This window comes from Daucus carota, chromosome 3, assembly GCF_001625215.2.
Source record: "Daucus carota subsp. sativus chromosome 3, DH1 v3.0, whole genome shotgun sequence".
Lineage (NCBI taxonomy): Eukaryota > Viridiplantae > Streptophyta > Magnoliopsida > Apiales > Apiaceae > Daucus > Daucus carota.
Window position 1 is genome coordinate 2,692,763 of NC_030383.2, and position 18,462 is coordinate 2,711,224.

The following is an 18,462-nucleotide window of genomic DNA, read 5'->3' on the forward strand; positions in this document are numbered from 1 at the left end:
TTTTATTGAAAATTTTAATTTATCATTTATAAATCAAATTTCTTCACACCATTTAAAATATATTTAAAAAATTTATAAATAATTAAAAAGCTCCCGTGCCTTGCACGGGCTATAAGCTAGTAATATGAATGTCCGTAACAACATAAGAGTATGGCGCGAACAGGGCGCTTGATTAGTGGAATTGTGGTTGTCAAACCATTCATTTCGTTAAACTCATTTTCATTTCTCTGTTTTTTCAATGTCAACAAATTTTATCACAAATTTCACAAATTTCTGGACACTTCCAAAAGTTTTATAAACACCAAGATCAAATGTATGTGATCCCTGATTAATATTTGATAATCACATATTAACTTATTTCATATAAATTCTTGATCCACCATTGTAAATTTTGTTTTTGTTTTCCCAGCTTTTAATTATCATATGACCAAACATGCCAGCTTCTGAGGGGTCTCCTGATTCTTCTTCTTCTTCCAGAAAGAGTTCCAAGAAACCTAAATGTAATGTTCACTTCTGCATCTTTTGTTGATTTTATTTGTCATGAAATTTCTGTTAATGTTTCTTGGTCCTTTTCGTATATCGAAAATACCATTTTGCAGAAAAATCATTGCTGAAAGTTGAATAATTTATATGAATACTATAGATAGAGGCATAAAGAGAGTAATTTCATTGTTTGCATAACTTTAGTACCCGTATTGTACCCTGTGCACAAGTTTCCCGCACGATCTGTGTCTAGGCAAGGTCCTAAAGTAGGCAGTCTGCATATTTTGGTTCTTTTCTGAACTTTTGGATTTGGGAGTAAAACAAATTCATTTGCTCATTCTAAAGAATTGAATTTATTGACATATCTTTGTAAACATTTCAAATTTGTCGGTCTGTGATGTTAAACGCTGTTTCTGACATTCTGATACATATTACAGATTCCAGGTTTTCACAACAAGAGCTTCCTGCTTATAAACCGATTTTAACCCCACAATGGGTATGGTTTGCACAACTGAGTAAATCAGCTGCTGTCTGAATATTACATTTCAATCATGCTGATAGCAGCCTGCCTCTAACACACACACCCTATTTCTTGGACTTCAGGTTATTACAGTTTTTGTTTTCATCGGCATTGTCTTCATCCCTGTTGGCCTTGCCTCCTTGTCTGCAGCAAATCAGGTGATACATCAAAATCTATTCATAATTAGCTCATTGAGGCTGTTTAGCATTATGGACAACTAACTAATGGTAGTAGAGAATGGCGCGGTTTTGGGCATTTAGGTGGAGGAAATTTCAGAACGCTATGATGACAAATGTGGTCCGCAAACTAACAATACATGTGAAAGGAAAATTACAGTAAGTTTAATTTCCCTCATCCTAATTTTTTGTCCCAAATCCCGCCATCCCAATCTTGATCCCGGATTTCTGCTTTGCAGGTGAAAAAGAAAATGAAGAATCCCATTTATGTGTATTATCAGCTGGACAAGTTCTATCAAAATCATCGTCGGTGTGTCCTATCATACCTCCTGTTGTTTCCAGACTTTCGACTGCCTAGTATAATGTTTGCTGATTTCATTAAACATACCTTATTAGTGTTTGTTTTGTTTTCAGTTATGTGAAAAGCAGGAATGATCTGCAGTTGCGCCAGACATCACGAGGACGTGAACAAGCAGGTTGTGATCCGATATCAAACACAGCAAATCCAATTGTTCCTTGTGGCCTCATTGCTTGGAGCTTGTTCAATGACACATACAAATTTTCCGTGAAAGACAAAGATATAAATGTAGATAAAAAGGACATAGCTTGGAAAAGCGATAAGGATTATAAATTTGGGTCTCAAGTTTACCCTAAAAATTTTCAGAAAGGAGAAGGCGGCATTGGAGGAGGAAAACTGAATGAGAGTTTACCTGTAAGTAGTCTTGTCCTTGTTCACAAGCTTAAGTTTTTGTTGAATCTACAAGAATTCATTATGCTCGAATGGAACAGTTGAGTGAACAAGAGGATCTTATCGTCTGGATGAGAACTGCTGCGCTCCCTACCTTCAGAAAGCTTTATGGTAAGATCACCGTTGATCTGGAAGTGAATGACGTTGTTACAGTTAAAATACAGAACAATTACAACACCTACAAGTATGGAGGCCAGAAGCTGCTTGTTCTTTCAACTACGTCGTGGATGGGTGGGAAAAACCACTTCCTCGGTAGAGCATACCTTACTCTTGGAGCAATCAGTCTGTTCATTGCAGGATGCTTTATTGTTTTGTATATTATCAAGCCAAGGTAAGTAACTATTGACTCAGAGAATGGCTGCATACTTGCTTTTGTCCGCGACGTAACTAGCATCTCCTTATCTGCATATGCATCATCTGCATTGCAATGTATGTCAAGGTTAAGGCAATTATTGTTCCTAATGCAGGCCTCTCGGTGATCCAGCTTACTTGTCATGGAACAGATATCCCGGTGGAGGAATATAAACATTCGACGTATCATCTCTCATGCCTGGGGAGAATGGAGCAGAAATGCAGCAAATGAAGAAAAATGGTTCAACTGTTGTTCCTTATACCACGGATTTCATATGAACTGCATACTTATGGAGCCAACCGGAAACTGCAAATGGTTCTCTGTTGCTGCTTTAACTACTAATGTGGCTTCTGTGTATTTTGATGTATCATGCAGTAGATAACTGTAACCTATATTTTGTAGTTGGTACATAAACTAGAGCAGATTATGTATTAAAAATTATATATCATAATCATAATTTAACCAAAGGAAATCAAGCAAATTTCAGTCTTCCCCAAATATTATTTAGATTACTAAACCAGACTATACATAACATGATAACAATAGGAATCAGAGACCATCTTAGGCTCTTACTGTGATCCCACTGGGAAATGTTGCTGAAACCACAACTAATTCTAAAAGAACACTTCGTCAACTAACCTATTGCACTTAGGAAACCAGACACTGGGAAATGAAATTAAAGCTCGGAAATATGATTGACACACCAGAACTGAACCACAGCTTATACTGCTCTGCCTTTGGAACAAGGATTCATTTGCAGTCCCGGGAATAGTCTAGCGGCAAAATTGGTTTTTGCAAAAAGTGAGATAACGAAACTCTACATTTCAAAATCCTGAACTTCTGACTGTAGGACAAAACTGGGGAAGGCTAAAGTTATATCCCTGAAAATCATAAGAAAGATATGTTACACATCTAGCTATGGCATTTTAGTTAAGTCGTGATGACGGCATTTAAACTCACTTCAAATATGGTAGGGTCATGTTTTTAATCAAAGAAGGATTTTTTGATACAAATTCCTTCCATTCCTCTCGATCAATTCTTCCATCCCCTTTTGCATCTGCATCTGTATATGTCTGTTTCAAAGGCCACTAACTTGTCACTGATCAGAACAAGGGAGCATAAAATTGCAGGTAGGAAAGTAAAGTAAACTGCACCTTATCCACTATCAGTTCTATATAATCCTCCGAAAGTATCAGATCTGATTCATGCAAGAGTGCCACTACCATCTCCTTTAGCTGTTATACAACGAAAGTTTATATGCATCAGGGAGAGTATAAAGGGTACCAGAAAGCAAGCAATTTTTGGAGAAACAGTAAAATAAGCAAATTCTAAAGTTTTGAAATGCACTAAAAACTATATGGTCGCTATCTAAGAACAACAAAGCACATAAAATTTATCCCTTCACGGTCTGTAAAATTTTCGGAATTTTGTCTGACTACGTAACATTAGGTTTCCTAACTAAAGGAGGGCACAAAGAAACAAACCCGAAGAGCTTGTAATACTTGCCTCATCTCTCTCAATAAAACCTGTCTGCCTCAGATCGTATAACCTAAATGCAACTGCAGGACAATTTCCACAAATCAGAAGTTAAAATTAGCGACTTAGTACATCATATAGGAGAGTGTTTATTAGAACAAAATTAGAATTTTTCCCCGAGAAAGTAAATCTTACATTCAATTTTGTCGGATACTGGGGCATCTGGATGAAATATGCTCAATGACCGGACAAACTCTCCAAATTCTATAACTCCATTCCGTTTTACATCAAACAAGTCAAATATCTGCATAACATATACCTGTCTTAGTACACATAAATATTGAAGTTTTCTGTGACCTTGTTTATGCCAAAGTTTTGCCTTAAGAGGTTAGATCAAGGTAAGAAATACTCAGAATCCGACAGCAACTATTGCAGTCACCACTCACTAGTCACTAGTCATAGCATTTTATACAACTTTTAGCTACAAACAGATCATTATCATGGCCTAAAAGGACAGGGAAATTTCTTTTAAATAGCATACCCTGTCGGCAAAGAGATTCTTCTTGTTTCTGTTCCTGAATAATGCAAGCTGTAACTCTTCCTACAGCCAATATGAAGATCCTTAGTAACTTTTTTGTTGAGTATTCATTAAGAATTCAAAAATTGCGAAATCAAATTTAACGGAACTAGAAACAAGATTTGCAATCTGATGAACGTACCTTATTAATGAGTCCATCATCAATAATGGAACTGCTTAGTTTTCTGAATAGCTGGAACAAAGCCTCTACTTCACTAACTGTAACTGCGTATAAGGAATACTTCCCTCAATAATAATAATCAATTTTTTTTTGTTGAAGCATGCTCTGCAAAATTTATGGATGGACCTAACTGCATGTCTTATAGGCTATAGCTACTTGACTGAAGGAGAGCATGGTAATTTTAGCATATTAAACTCATTAATTGCATATATACATGGCCAAATGTGCATTTAACATCGTAAGTGGGATCCTGAGTTCTGTGGTTTGAACTCTTTGGCCAAAAAACAAGCCTTTGATTCCGCTGGCCTACACAGTGTCCATTAAACAAAACTTGATCCTGCACATGGGAATGAACTTTGCAATACTCCTGTAAATTGTAATAGAGCTATAATTCCACTTGAGGTAGATGAAAATTATCGATTCAGGCATGACACAAGTACTTTAATTTGGAAAGGACTTCTGATAGAATAAGAGAGCATCAACAACATACACTCTAGAAAGTGAAACAAGTAGCTAAAAAACGCAAATACTCACAAGATGTTTCCGAGGCAAGAACTGTTGGCTCCTCATAACCAGGTGTATGTTTCCTTGTCTTCGAGGGAAAGCAGCCCATCAAGCTGTCCACATTCAGAACGCAGGAGGCACAAGGGGCTAATCGGAAAATAACCAGTATTACAACTTTGTAAACCACCCTGTCACCGGAAACCAAATTACTACCGCTGAATCACTTGATTAGTAACAAACAAGATAGCGTAATTGATCACAATAATATGCAATCAGGCCAAGTTCTTCGCGTTCTAAGATACCCTTCGCAGTAAACAACTTTATACCAAACTGGCGAAAACCATCCTACCAACGACGACATTTAATTACCTACTAAACCAATTGCCATCATCATCATCACAGAATATAAGTCCTCTTTATTTAGAGACAAAGAAATTAATTACTTCAATTCTACACCAGAATCTTATACAATGATATCAAATGAAGAATTAACAATTCAAGTATGCATAAAAACAAAGAACACAATGCCAAATCAATACATTAGTACCCCTACTTGACAACCAATTTCAACTAGTAGCCAAGAAAGACAAAAGTACAGCTATCAAGCCTGTCAAACTTTAACGAAAATATTTTAAGTTCCACAAGTTCACAATTAAATACTCCTTAGAGAAATAAGCATGATAAAATACTCCCTCTGTCCCTCTCATTTCTTTACGGTTACTATTTTGGGATGTCCCTCTCATTTCTTTACATTACCATAAATAGTAAGTTTTTTCCATCATTACACCCACTATCTTCCCCCACTATCTCATATTTAACAATAAAAACTACTATTACACCCACTACTTTCCTCCACTATCTCAAATCTATTATTAAATATTGATGGGTCCCACCACTTTACCCACTTTTCATCTAAATTTACTCATTTTTCATATATTGTCTTGGTCTCCGTGTCCCCCTCCAATGTAAACAATTGAGGGGGACGGAGGGAGTAAGAATGAAGATAAAGAAGTATCTAAGTATATACTACAAGTCTACAACCACACAATCATAATATCAATATGCATAAGTACTACCACTAAATTACTAAAATTGGGCACATCATGCTACCTCAGCAAATCTAACATCTCCCAGTCAGGCTTCCCATTCAAGTACTTAAGAGGTCTCCTGTAATCAAAACACAGAAAGGTGAGTTGGCATACTAAAAATAAAAAAATTTAGTTCTCGAAAAACTCAACTTCAACCATACCCAATTGTTGTTTATAATTTTAGTCAATCTCTTATGATGATTAAATTTGTACAGGTCTGTAAGAAATACCTAAAAAGACTGCACATCATTTATTATCATATTGAACTGATATATTCTATCTTAACAATCTAAAATATTAATAACATACTACTTTTAAATTATAGACAACCAATATAGCCAATACCATTGAAGCAAAATGTCTTACAGATTCAGCAAATTTTACGTAATTTCTTACATGTACCATTTAGCTAAGGATTATAGCCAAAGCGGTTGTAGATGCTCTAATACTACTACTACCTTATATTCCGTTTCAATTATTTCATTTATTATTTGCACACATTTGGAGATTCTTTGTAATATTCTTTTTATTTATCTAATAAAAAATTAACGTCAAACTTTTATTAAGAAAAAAATATTATAAATTTATATTTTATAAGAGATTCAAAATACGTGTCAAAAATTAATATAAAGAATCCGTTCATGTCAAATAAAAGAGAGAGTGGTTTTAATACTCTTGCTATATTTTTTCTGCTAAATAAAAATTTGTTATTTAAAAATATTTATTCAGAAAAAAAAATAATTTGAAATAAATTATGTAAATATATTTTAACGGAATTTAAAAACAAAATATTTTGATCCAAAAATATCCGAAACCGAAATCATTATCGATTTGTCTTTTCTCACCGCGAGTTAAATTCTTGGATCCGTTACCGATTAAAGTATCTCGTACATCGTAATGCATGCCTCACGAGTAAATTAATATAAATCGCATAATTCGGAGATAAAATGATGAAAAAGGACATGCAGAAATGATGAGAAAGTGAGAATAAGGTGATAACCTGAGTTGGTATGGGACGCTGGGACAGCTTCAAATCTAGTCAATATACTTATATAAAGGAGAAGCGAGGGGCGTGTAGGTGGCGCCTCTCACATCGCTCCGTTCTATTTTTCTAATTTTTTGGAATATTTGGATGAAAAATATCAAAAATTAGAACTACCTTTTTCAGTTTCGGATATATTAGAAGCAAATTTCAGAATCTGATTTTGTTTCAGATTATTTATGCAATATAATAGCTTGAAAATTTTAATCTGATTTTGTTTCTATATAAAGGAGAAGCGAGGAGCGTGTAGGTGGCGTCTCTCACATCGCTCCGTTCTATTTTTCTAATTTTCTGTAATTTTCGGATTAAAAATATCAAAAATTAGAACTACTTTTTTTAGTTTCGGATATATTAGAAGCAAGTTTTTGAATCTGATTTTGTTTCAAATTATTTATGGAATATAGCAGGTTGAAAGTTTTAATATGATTTTGTTTCATATTATTTAATTATGAGAAAGAGTGGCACACAAGTCTCTCTGCACCCATAAATATCCCTATAGGTTGTAGAGTTTTGGATCATCTAAACACAATCTACTCTCTCTCTCAATATTACAACTCTACCTCTCTTTGGTACAGTTCTCTTACTCAGTGGCGCCGTTCTTCTGCAACGATAAGTGAAGGCTGTTTATATGGTATTAAAAAAAATAAAGTTGTTGCAAGCAAAGGTAGTTATAGACCGCTATGTGGGAGTCGACAAATCCAAACACGGGAGAAAAATATTGTCTTGAAATAATATTGATGGATGATATCAATAAGTTAACTATTAGTGATGTATGTTTGTTGGTTATTCTTTTATAATATTTGTTTTATTTATCAGATGTTATTAATTTTTATATGAGTACTTTGTATACATGAAAATATTATTCATGCATTATCTGTATGATTCGTTCAAGCAACTTTTAAGTGAAGACTGTTCCTACAGTATTAAAAAATAAAGGTTGTTACAAGCCGCTATCTCACGGATTTAAGTTAGATGTTTTTGTGCACAATCAATCCAAAAAAAGGGAGGAAAGTGAAAATGTAAGAACGTGATTTCTTTAAAAAAAAAACATAAATAAAATTAAGCGTCGTGTTTTAAATTGTTAATTACGTGTAGAAATTTATTTTTATTTTTTCACCATGAATTATAGTCCAATTTTGCAAAAAAAAAAAGTATTGGTATTACATCAAGATTTTTATAATATAAAATTTATTTTATCCTAAAAATATTAATTTTTAATCATTAATATACTTTTTATAGACATCCACAAAATTATTGCATTCTACAAATATTAATATTAAATCATTAATATAATTTTTATAGGCGCTACAACGCGCGGTTTCTCAACTAGTGTAGTAAAAAGATTCACGTCTCTCTTTTGTTTGTATTCCTTTCTTTCTTTAAACACACGCCCGCCCATACTTTTGCGTCAAAAGACGACATTCAAATTATGCTGAGTCCGTAAAAAATTTGTAAGAAAATTGCATATCATTTATTATCATATTGAACTAATATATTTTATTTTAACAATTTAAAATATTTATAACATATTATTTTTAAATTATAATCAACCAATATAGCCAATACCGTCGAAGCAAAATGTCTTACATGTTCAGCAAATTTTACCTAATGCCTTATAGGTCTCATTTAGCCCACGATTATAGCCAACACCGTTGGAGATGCTCTTACTCTCCTTTTTTATACAGTTTTTCTGTATTGTTTGCCATGTATTTTGAGATGCACACAAAATATAATTTCATAATTTATTTTTAAAATGTTTTTGTTTTATATAAAAATCTAAATATTAGATTTTTATTCAAAATAAAAAACTAAAAGAATTTATCAAACTATATTTTATAAGAATATTAAAATGTGTGTCGAGATGCTCAACATAAACAATTGAGAGCGAAAGGAGTATGAGTTTGGGTTTGAAATGTTAGAACTCGTACCCATAACAATGCGATCCACACATAAATGAGGCAAATGTCTTTTGGCACAGAATCGTAGATGTCTAACATTACTAAAAACTCTACTTAACTCTTGATGCGAATAATTTAAGTCCAAATTTAGAAATTCAATACATAAAAATTATTTCCACTTATTTGAAGAATATTGCTTTATCTACACATGAATTAAAATTCCATAAACTGATTTCGGGCATGATTCCCGGCATGATGTGATTACACAAAGCAAAAGCAATCGTACTGTTTCGAAAAGGAGCGAGCAACATTTAAGATATGTTTTCAGGTTGCATGGTGTTCCATCCGAGCAAAGCTGGGCTGAGAGAGACACCAAAATAAAATAAAGCATCCTTGTTCATTCAACTCTCATGAATAATCCAAATGGTGTACGGTTGCGTCGACTTCAATGAATTGATTTGTGCAAGACAAGTCAAATCTGGCTTTCATTGTTTTCATTTTATTTTCTTTTTTTAATACATGTCACCGTCGTGTGTTACTTCCTCCGTCCTTGAGTTTTTACGATTTCTTCTTTTGGACGTCCCTGCTTATTTCTTTACATTACAAAACTCTCTTAAAATAATTAATGGGTCCACTATTTTTTCATTTTTTCTTTCTTTTCACACTACTTTTACTCCACTGTTAAAAATCAATGCGTCCCGTCACTTCACCAACTTTTTTTTCTATTTTCCACTACTTTATACATATTTTTTAATTTTCGTGTCCAAACTCAATGTAAATAATTGATGAGGTTCGAGGGTCTTACACAACTGGATCTTAATCTATATTTTAATAAAGTTTGATTGACGGTTCAAAATTTTTATACTATCGTAATAAATTATAATATAGAGATCGTTTTAGAAAGAATTTCTGCGATCTTGAAAGCTGAATGAAAAAAATTACACAGTGTACATTGGAAGAAAATGTGAGAAAATAGACATTACATATTTGGATTAGATATATAAGATTATTATGATTGAACCTTAAATTTTAAAATTATTTTATGGTTTTCTTATAAAAATTTTAAATTACTTGACCTAGGGATAGTAACAAAATAATTAATATCATGTTAATTATTAGAGTCATAGTCTCTAAGTTACTTGAATAAAGAAAAGGTACTGGATGTCACAAAATTAATAATATCCAACGTAACAGGACTCAAAATATTATTTATCAGATTATTCGGTATTTTGATTTTATAAAAAAGAAGCTAAATCATGTTATATTTTTATATGAAAAATAGTCGGGCTGCTCGCTCGGCTCAAACTCATTAAACCTGTGTGATTTTTTCATTTTAATCCTACAAGTAATTTTGTTGCAGAACAATATAACTAACTAATACAAAATGTATTTAATAGAACCCAATTTTAATGAATATTTAATCATGGTTAATTCAAAGTTGACATGAATGCTAGATGCATTATGAAGACATCAGTTTAAAGAACCATTATAATTTTTTTAATATTATGCGAACATTATGCAGCTGCTCGCGGTACTAGAAATCTCAAAATAACAATATGCGTTTGTAGAAACACACAATTATAAGTGTATTACCTATAGTTCCCTGTATAATAACTACCAATATGCATGTGTAAATTAGAAGAAAAAATATGAGAATAAATTTCAAAAACACTTTCTAGAAATTCTTCTGACTTTATATTTACTGTAGTTTGATTTTAAAATAATTTTTTTGATTTAACATGAGATGACGTCTAAACATATAAATAAACATATCATATTTCTGGTAAGATATTATTATTTTAAAGTAAATGATCAAAAACACAACTTAAATCCAAATGTAAAGAAATGCATGTAAAAAAATTGCATATCGCAGTATAAAGCCCACGTATCAATTTTTTTTTTGCCGGAAAAAAAAAAAAATCATTAATGATTCAAGTCTTCAAACATTACATGAATAAAATCCGGGTGGACATTTTCCTCCCTCCAAATACGATCAGCTATTCAACTAGTGTGTCTCGCTATGAACTGAGCCAAGTTGTTCGCGGACCGTTTCACAAAGTTTGGAAGCATCTTACGGTTACGTATCAATTAATTTAATAACTTGTTAATACATGTGGCATCATCTTAATTTTAACTTAACCATGATTATGAATTAGTGAAATTAGATTTTTAAATAAAGTTATCCGGTAGCAAAGTCTTTTTTTTGTACATAATTATAGGTGTTCACGTGATTAATGTTGCAGTTGCTGTCCTAATTATTTAGATTTCCTGTTGATTTAATTGGTTAATACTTTTGACAGAAAGAAGTGGTAGTTACTTTCATCGATCATTTTGTGTTAACTTTTAATAAAGCGCCAGATTCTAATTACATCCATTTATCCTTTTTTGTTGAGACATCACTGCCAATGCATTTATCAGGGGGAACCAACTAACCGACCATTTCATAAGATTAAATACTAATTACGAATCAAATATAAATTTATGTTTTTCCAATGAATTCAACCCAATCTATATCATAAGTATTTTACATTTTACAATTATTTAAAAATTGTATTTGAATTCTATGAGAATTTCTTTTATGGATCGACACCCTATATATATATTTCATTAAAATATGTAACTGATTAAATTATTAAAAATAAATAGATAGGTTATAAAATTTATAATATTATTTCATAGAAACAATACTACTCCGTCCCATTTAATTGTATACGTTTCTTTTCAACTGCTCGACACGCATTTCAATGCTCTTATAAAATATAGTTCCGTAACTTATTTTTGAGATTTTCTTTTTCTGAATAAAAATATAACATCCAAACTTTAATTCAGAAAAAGAAAATTTTAAAAATAAATTACACAACTACACTTTACAGGAGCATTAAAGTCCGTGCCGCGTCCCCGTTCCCCAATGTATACAATTCAGAGGGACGGAGGGAGTAATAATTAAGTAATCAAATTTAATTACTCAAAAAAAGAGAGTAATCAGATTTAAAAAACTACAACTCGTCTGATTTAATCCCAGATAAAAGGTTTCGGCAAGAGGTGTTGGACAATTCAAGGGATCAAGAATCCGAATTTCACATAATCCCAACTTCGCCTTTATCGATGATCATACTAGATTATAGGCTCCGAGTTATATATTTATAATTTTATCATTTATATTTTAAATTTGATTAAATCTTTAAATATTTTAACTTGATTACTAATAAAATTTTTTATTAAAATACTTATATAGTTATATATTAAAAATACCTGTAAAATAATATCGGTCGGCTAATAAAACTCAACCAACCAATAAAATTATTAATATTTTAGTTTTAATACAACAACAACAACAACAACAACAACAAAAATAATAATAATAATAATAATAATAATAATAATAATAATAATAATAATAATAATAATAACAATAATAATACAAATAGATAGTATAAATATATGGTATTACTTTAAAAATGATAGCATGGAGTAATTAAAAATAACCTGAATTTATTTAATTGAAACATATTATTGATTGTATATTAATAATTATATATAATAATATTATCTTTTTATAAGTATATTGCATGTGTTATTTTTAGAAAATCGGTTTTTTAGTTTTTGTTTAGTTAAAAAGAGTAGTTGATATGTTGTCCAATATTAATTTTAGAAAATTGAGTTTTTTCAGTTAGAAAATAAAAAAAAATAGTTAAAAAGGATAATTGATTAAATAAGTGGACCCGGTCCAAATACGTGCTAGCCAACCTACTAAACTTTTAATATTTGGACTTTGATAGTACTAGTTTATAACCCGTGCAATGCACGAGACTTTTTTAGTTTTTTTATAAAAATTTAATTTTAATATATTTAAAACAATGAAAATATTATTTATCAATAATAAATTATAATTTTAAATTAAATATAAATAAAATATAAAAATATAGTAATTTCAAGGTAGAACTGTTTGTTCAGTACTAACATCATCTCGTCTCGCATTTTTGGTCACGTCATAATTTTGACTTTTGTCTTCGCGTTTGTTCATTAACATTGTAATATTGTTCACACCATTATTTATTATGATCAGCTCTTTGTTATTTCTTTATGTATCTTTTGAAATATTTTTCATAAAATCTTATGTTCGTTTTTTATTCCTCTGATATATATATTTTGATATTAATAAAATGTTACAAAATGCTTTTTACAAAGATGAAAAGAGAAATTCGTGAGCCTGATATAGAGTGATTTTTGTTCAAAATTTTGACCAGTTTTATATTTGAAAGATTTTGGTGTTGTCGCCGATGTTGAAAATTCTGCTATATAAAACATTTTTGGTCAACTTGTATTGTACGAGAGAATTTTGTGGGGTTTTATAATCTATGAGTTAAGTTACATGTAGTCCACATGTTTACTGTAGTAACGTAGACCATGTATGTTCTGCAACTGTAGAATGACATTAAAACATTGTAAAATGTATGAAACTCGTTATTTTGTGAAAGAGTTTTAAATCAAATGGACCACTAGTTCTGTTCAAAAATCTCACCTAGACCACCCATTAAAAAACCATATCATTTAGACCACTAAATTGAGTATATATATCATTATGTTTAGGCTAAAATACATTTTTACCATTGAGATATGTCTCGGTGGACACACTAGCCATCAAGTTTTCAAAAAATACGGTTCAGCCATGCAAGTATGCTGTTATGTATGTTTTGGCCATAACTAGGGGTGTACACGGGTTGCCCAAACCGTTTAAACCAACCCAAACCGGCCCTATTTTCGGCCGAACCAAACCGAAAATTTTAAACCGTTCTTTAATTGGGTTGAATCAGCTCCAACCCGACTTTAATGGGTTGGGCATGGTTTTAGATTTTATTTGGCCAACCCAACCCAACCCGAGGGTATTTTAATAAAAATACATTATATATATAATATATATACCTAACAAAACTGTATATATGTAAAATATAGCTACCCAATTGAAATTATAACATTAGTGTGATAAAACTGAATTATAACATTGGTATCTTTTCTCGAATTTCCTTTAAAATATCTTTCCTGCACATTTGTTATTCGTCTGCTTGCCTTTTGAGAGTTCGATAGTGAAGCTACTATCCTTTAAAGGTCCGAACTTGTTTTAGTGCTCTATAATTTGTAGGTTGCGTAACAATTTTAAAACTGCAAAATATGCGATTTAGTAGTTAGTAATCCGTCAAACCGACCCAACCCAACTCAAACCGAAGTATGGCAAATTGGGTTGGGTTATAAATTAAATTTAATGGGTTGGGTTCGAAAATTAGCAAACCGAATTTAATGGGTTGGGTCGATAAAAAATCTAAACCGGGCCAACCCGCCCCGCGCACACCCCTAGCCATAACCGAGCTGGTTTTCCGCTCGGTCCGAGCGGAAAACCAGAAACCGGGGGTGAGTGGAGCGCACTTGCGGTTCCCTGCAAATGTAAGAAGTAGAGGGCGTTGTTCTTGTTTGCTCTTGGAAAGCGGCGAGGCAGTAGCCCCTTGCATGCCATCTATATAATTGATTTGACTTTAACTTAATAAGCAACTCCTGTAAATAATAATAAATTCCTTATTTGTAGCATTAAAATTTATATATGAAAATAAATAATAATATTTAATTTATTAATATAGTCTTTAAAAAATATTTAATTTATTAAAATAATTTTTATTAAAATATGTTGTGATTATTCGGAACAAATAAATGATATTACTTCTGTCCCAAAATAAGTGTCGCTTTGACTTTTTGCGCGTAATTTTAGATGTAAAAAAAACGTACTTCTACACATTATTTTTTATATTTTTTTTTGAATAAGAATATAGATGTTAAACTTTTATTCAGAAAAAAAAATTTAAAAATAATATGTCGAAGTATAATTTTTTGTGCACCTTAAATTACGTGAAAAGTCAAAATGATACTTATTTTGGATTGAGGGAGTAACAAACATATTCGGGAATTAGTCGGAATGATCAATGAGGTAGTAGTCGAAATATATGAAAATAAATAATAATATTTAATTTATTAAAATATTTTAAAAAAATATGTTGTGATCATTCGGAACATAAAATTAGTGATACTAAACCTATTCGAAAAATAATCAGAATGATTTTTTCTAAATAAGCAGCCATGCAAGCAATTCATTCAAACTGCAAAAGGAGCTGAAAAGGCTCCCAGTTTCGGTTTCTTTTCCTGGGCTCGGTTTCATTTGTTTTGGTGGTACTAAAGAGTAAAGACTCATCTCTTAATGAATTTCCTGACTTAAGCGAAAAAAAAATATTAGGCATCAAATTTTGATTTCTTTATGCATATAAATATAGTGATAGTTTGGTATGCAAAAGATTATTTATTATTTTTTGATAATATTATGTTAATTATAGTCGATAAATAAATTATAAAATTTATCTATAAGTAAGTGGACAATTTGATAAATTAATTTTTAAGTTAAAAATATTAATTTTATTTAAATATTTATATATTTTCAAATATATAAGGATTAGTGAAGGGGTATACGTATATATTAATATTTAAACTATTTCAAATTTATACATAAAGATAATATATTAAATATAAGTAAATCAATCAGTGATTAAAAAAAATTATTATCAGAATATAATAAAATTTAATTTATTTACGAATTTAAAATTTTAAGTTGTAATTAATGTTGATAGAGGAATTTGGTAAATCAACAAACGTGAGGTTCGTTGACGGACTTAGGTGTTTCACGGTGACTTTATGACGGAGATCCGCTGTGGGCGGTGGATTTAGGTGTTTGAGGGTGGCTGAGATCAAGGGAATATATTTCTGCTCTCGTTCTCACAACTCTCGATATATCCCCTTGATGTGCCTACGTACCCCTTTATATAGGGGATCAAGCCATACGTAGTTCTATTGAACCAAGACTCCTAGTTTGATCAGGACTAGGCCTCTTGGGGATAAGACCAACCGTGGGTCGATGACTTATCACTTAGAGTTCTACTCTAGTTAGAAGTAAGCCTTGAGGCAACTACCTTAGAATCCTAGTCCAAGTACATCACGGATACGGCATCATCTCCACTACGAGAGATGACACTAACCGCTACTCTTCGTAGCATGGTGGAGACATCGGATAGAGCCGTGACCACTCCTACGAGGCGTAGGGACGCGTTCTTACCCCCTAGTGAAGGTTCTCACTAAGAGGTAAGACCATTGAGGAGCCAAATTACACGATCGTCTCAGTCCCCCAATGAGGGCTAACTCACCAGAATACAGGACCCAGACATATGATCGGCCTTCATGTCACCCCTGAGGGCCTTCTACAACCGTGATCACCCCAAGCCCCCGCACGAGGACAACCCGGCAGATAGCAGGATTGGGGATTATAGATCACGCCCGGTCGTAACCCGGGAACTACCAGATGAGCCTGATAACTTCCAGATGAGCCTGGCACTAGTCTTCATATCCCTCGGAAGGGTAGGTCTTCGTATCCCTCGGAAGGGTAGGTCTTCGTATCCCTCGGAAGGGTCGTCATCGAGACCCACTCAACCTCACACACAATAAGATTATCTATGGGCGCGACCACGGAGGGCGCACCCTTCGCCTTCATCATTTGTTCCTCTTTATTCTTCAGACATGGTGCACATGTCCCTGAGACAAAGGGCCGCGCCCCTCAAGATTTGCTCCGCGGAGGGCGCGCCCTCCTCTCTCTCTCATAGCCAAAATCGGTCATAACAATTAATTAAAATAAATAATATAAAATATATTCAGAAATTAGTCGATTAATGGGAATAATAAACTTAGATAATAACATAAAAATTATTTGTATCTTCTTTAGTCAGAAAGGATGAGGCATGAGCATCGAGCTGTTGTACCGAGCAGGCGAGTATTGTTATCAGCTATTGCCTGTTAGCAAGTTTTAACAGCAAGACATGCTGGACAAAAAAACACAGGTGAGGGGTCCCACTCATTGTTCACCAACAACTTACTCTCTTTCATTTCAAAGCAGTTGTACTACACTCACCACCGGTTTGCTGCTTTCCGCTCGGTTATGGTGGTGCTGTTCAGTTTTACGTACTTACATGATCGAACCGTATTTTTTGAAACCTTGATGGTTGTTGTGTCCATCAAGGCATATCTCAATGGCAAAAATGTATTTTAGCCTTATGTTTAATAAGGTTTTGTTCATTGACATAATTTGTTAAGTTTTTAAACTTTCTGTCCCAATTCAAAGTTGACGTGTTCATCAATGTTAAATCCGGCATGCATCCGACATGGCGTCTAGAAAAAAAGATAAATTAAATAGATTAATCGGGCCAACCTAATAAAAACATGTAAGTAGAATAAAAGCCCTAATTAAACTATTCATTGGGGAGAAAATGCATTTGAGAGGTCATAAATTCGACCACTCAAGTTTGAATGGGACCGAAAGTTTAAAAATTTATCATTCTCTGTCAATTACCATGACGTTATCAAACAGAATGATATATATACTCAATTTAGTGGTTTAAATGATATGATTTTTTTAATGAGTGGTCTAGGTGAGATTTTTAGACAGAATGAGTGGCTCCCTTGATATAAAACCCTTTTGTGAAATACATTTTATAAATATCACTATTTCATGAAAAATATTAAAAATCATTTATGTTCGACTAGTAGAACACATATGTTCAGTAATATGTAAATATGTTCTGCAAACTTAACATGTTTTGTAGAATAATGTGTTTTTCACTATTTAACTTGTAGAATGTTTAGGATTGTCAAAATTTTTAACAAAATAATGATTTTTATAGAACATGATTTGCAAAATAACACATTTTGCAATGTTTTTATGCCATTCTATAGTTGCACAATATACGTGGTCTACGGTATTATAGTAAATATGTGGACTACATAGAATTTTGTTCTATAATCTATACATGTGATACCAACTTCTATTAGATTATATTAATAAACGTATTTTATATTAGAATTATGATACTTATTGTGATTTATTTTTCTAAAAATTTATATGGTTCTAGGATTAAAATTGGTAAACATGATTTGTTTTTAATTAAGAAAAGGAATCATAAACATACAAGTAAAAAGGTATAATTTGTTTTGGATTAAGAAAAGAATTTTGTGTTCGTTCCTCACATAAATTTGGCTTATTAATTTTGATATTGTGCATAATATTATTATTATTTAGTATGTTGTTTAAGAAAATATATCCGACAAAAATATTTATTTTGGATTAAAAAAAGTCATAAACATGTAAAAATTAGAACTTGTTTTAGATTAGAAGAAATCATAAATATGCAAGTAGATATCAGTTGTCATATAGAAGTGAACATAATTTTGTTCTAATCTAAAGGTGCTTATTTGTTCTCTAATAATAGGTTCACGATAATGAGACGACCATGCGGAAACCAAATTATCTCGCTTATACTTGTTATACTTAGCTTATTA

General features: G+C 32.0%; 2 protein-coding genes across 3 annotated transcripts; one reads left to right on the forward strand and one right to left on the reverse strand.

Annotated features, from left to right (window-relative positions):
• Positions 1–263: 263 nt before the first annotated feature.
• Positions 264–2,649, forward strand: LOC108212057 (ALA-interacting subunit 5). Of its 2 annotated transcripts, XM_064090663.1 has the most exons (9): positions 264–313; positions 410–500; positions 921–979; positions 1,087–1,161; positions 1,264–1,338; positions 1,419–1,489; positions 1,594–1,891; positions 1,969–2,258; positions 2,395–2,649. In XM_064090663.1, exons 2-9 carry the CDS (start codon positions 434–436, stop codon positions 2,450–2,452), a joined length of 993 nt encoding a protein of 330 aa, XP_063946733.1. In that variant the 5' UTR covers positions 264–313; positions 410–433; the 3' UTR covers positions 2,453–2,649. The 2 variants fall into 2 exon arrangements, with proteins under 2 accessions (XP_063946733.1, XP_017239278.1); XM_017383789.2 differs by lacking the exon at positions 264–313 and having other exon boundaries at positions 350–500.
• A 102-nt stretch (positions 2,650–2,751) lies between these two features.
• LOC108210523 (calcineurin B-like protein 4) lies at positions 2,752–6,204 on the reverse strand. Its single transcript, XM_017381851.2, has 9 exons — positions 6,128–6,204; positions 5,048–5,205; positions 4,475–4,557; positions 4,297–4,356; positions 3,951–4,059; positions 3,786–3,838; positions 3,434–3,514; positions 3,240–3,352; positions 2,752–3,160 (listed from the first exon to the last, which is right to left on the reverse strand). The coding sequence occupies exons 1-9, from the start codon at positions 6,142–6,144 to the stop codon at positions 3,097–3,099; spliced, it is 738 nt and encodes a 245-aa protein (XP_017237340.2). The 5' UTR covers positions 6,145–6,204; the 3' UTR covers positions 2,752–3,096.
• Positions 6,205–18,462: the final 12,258 nt, after the last annotated feature.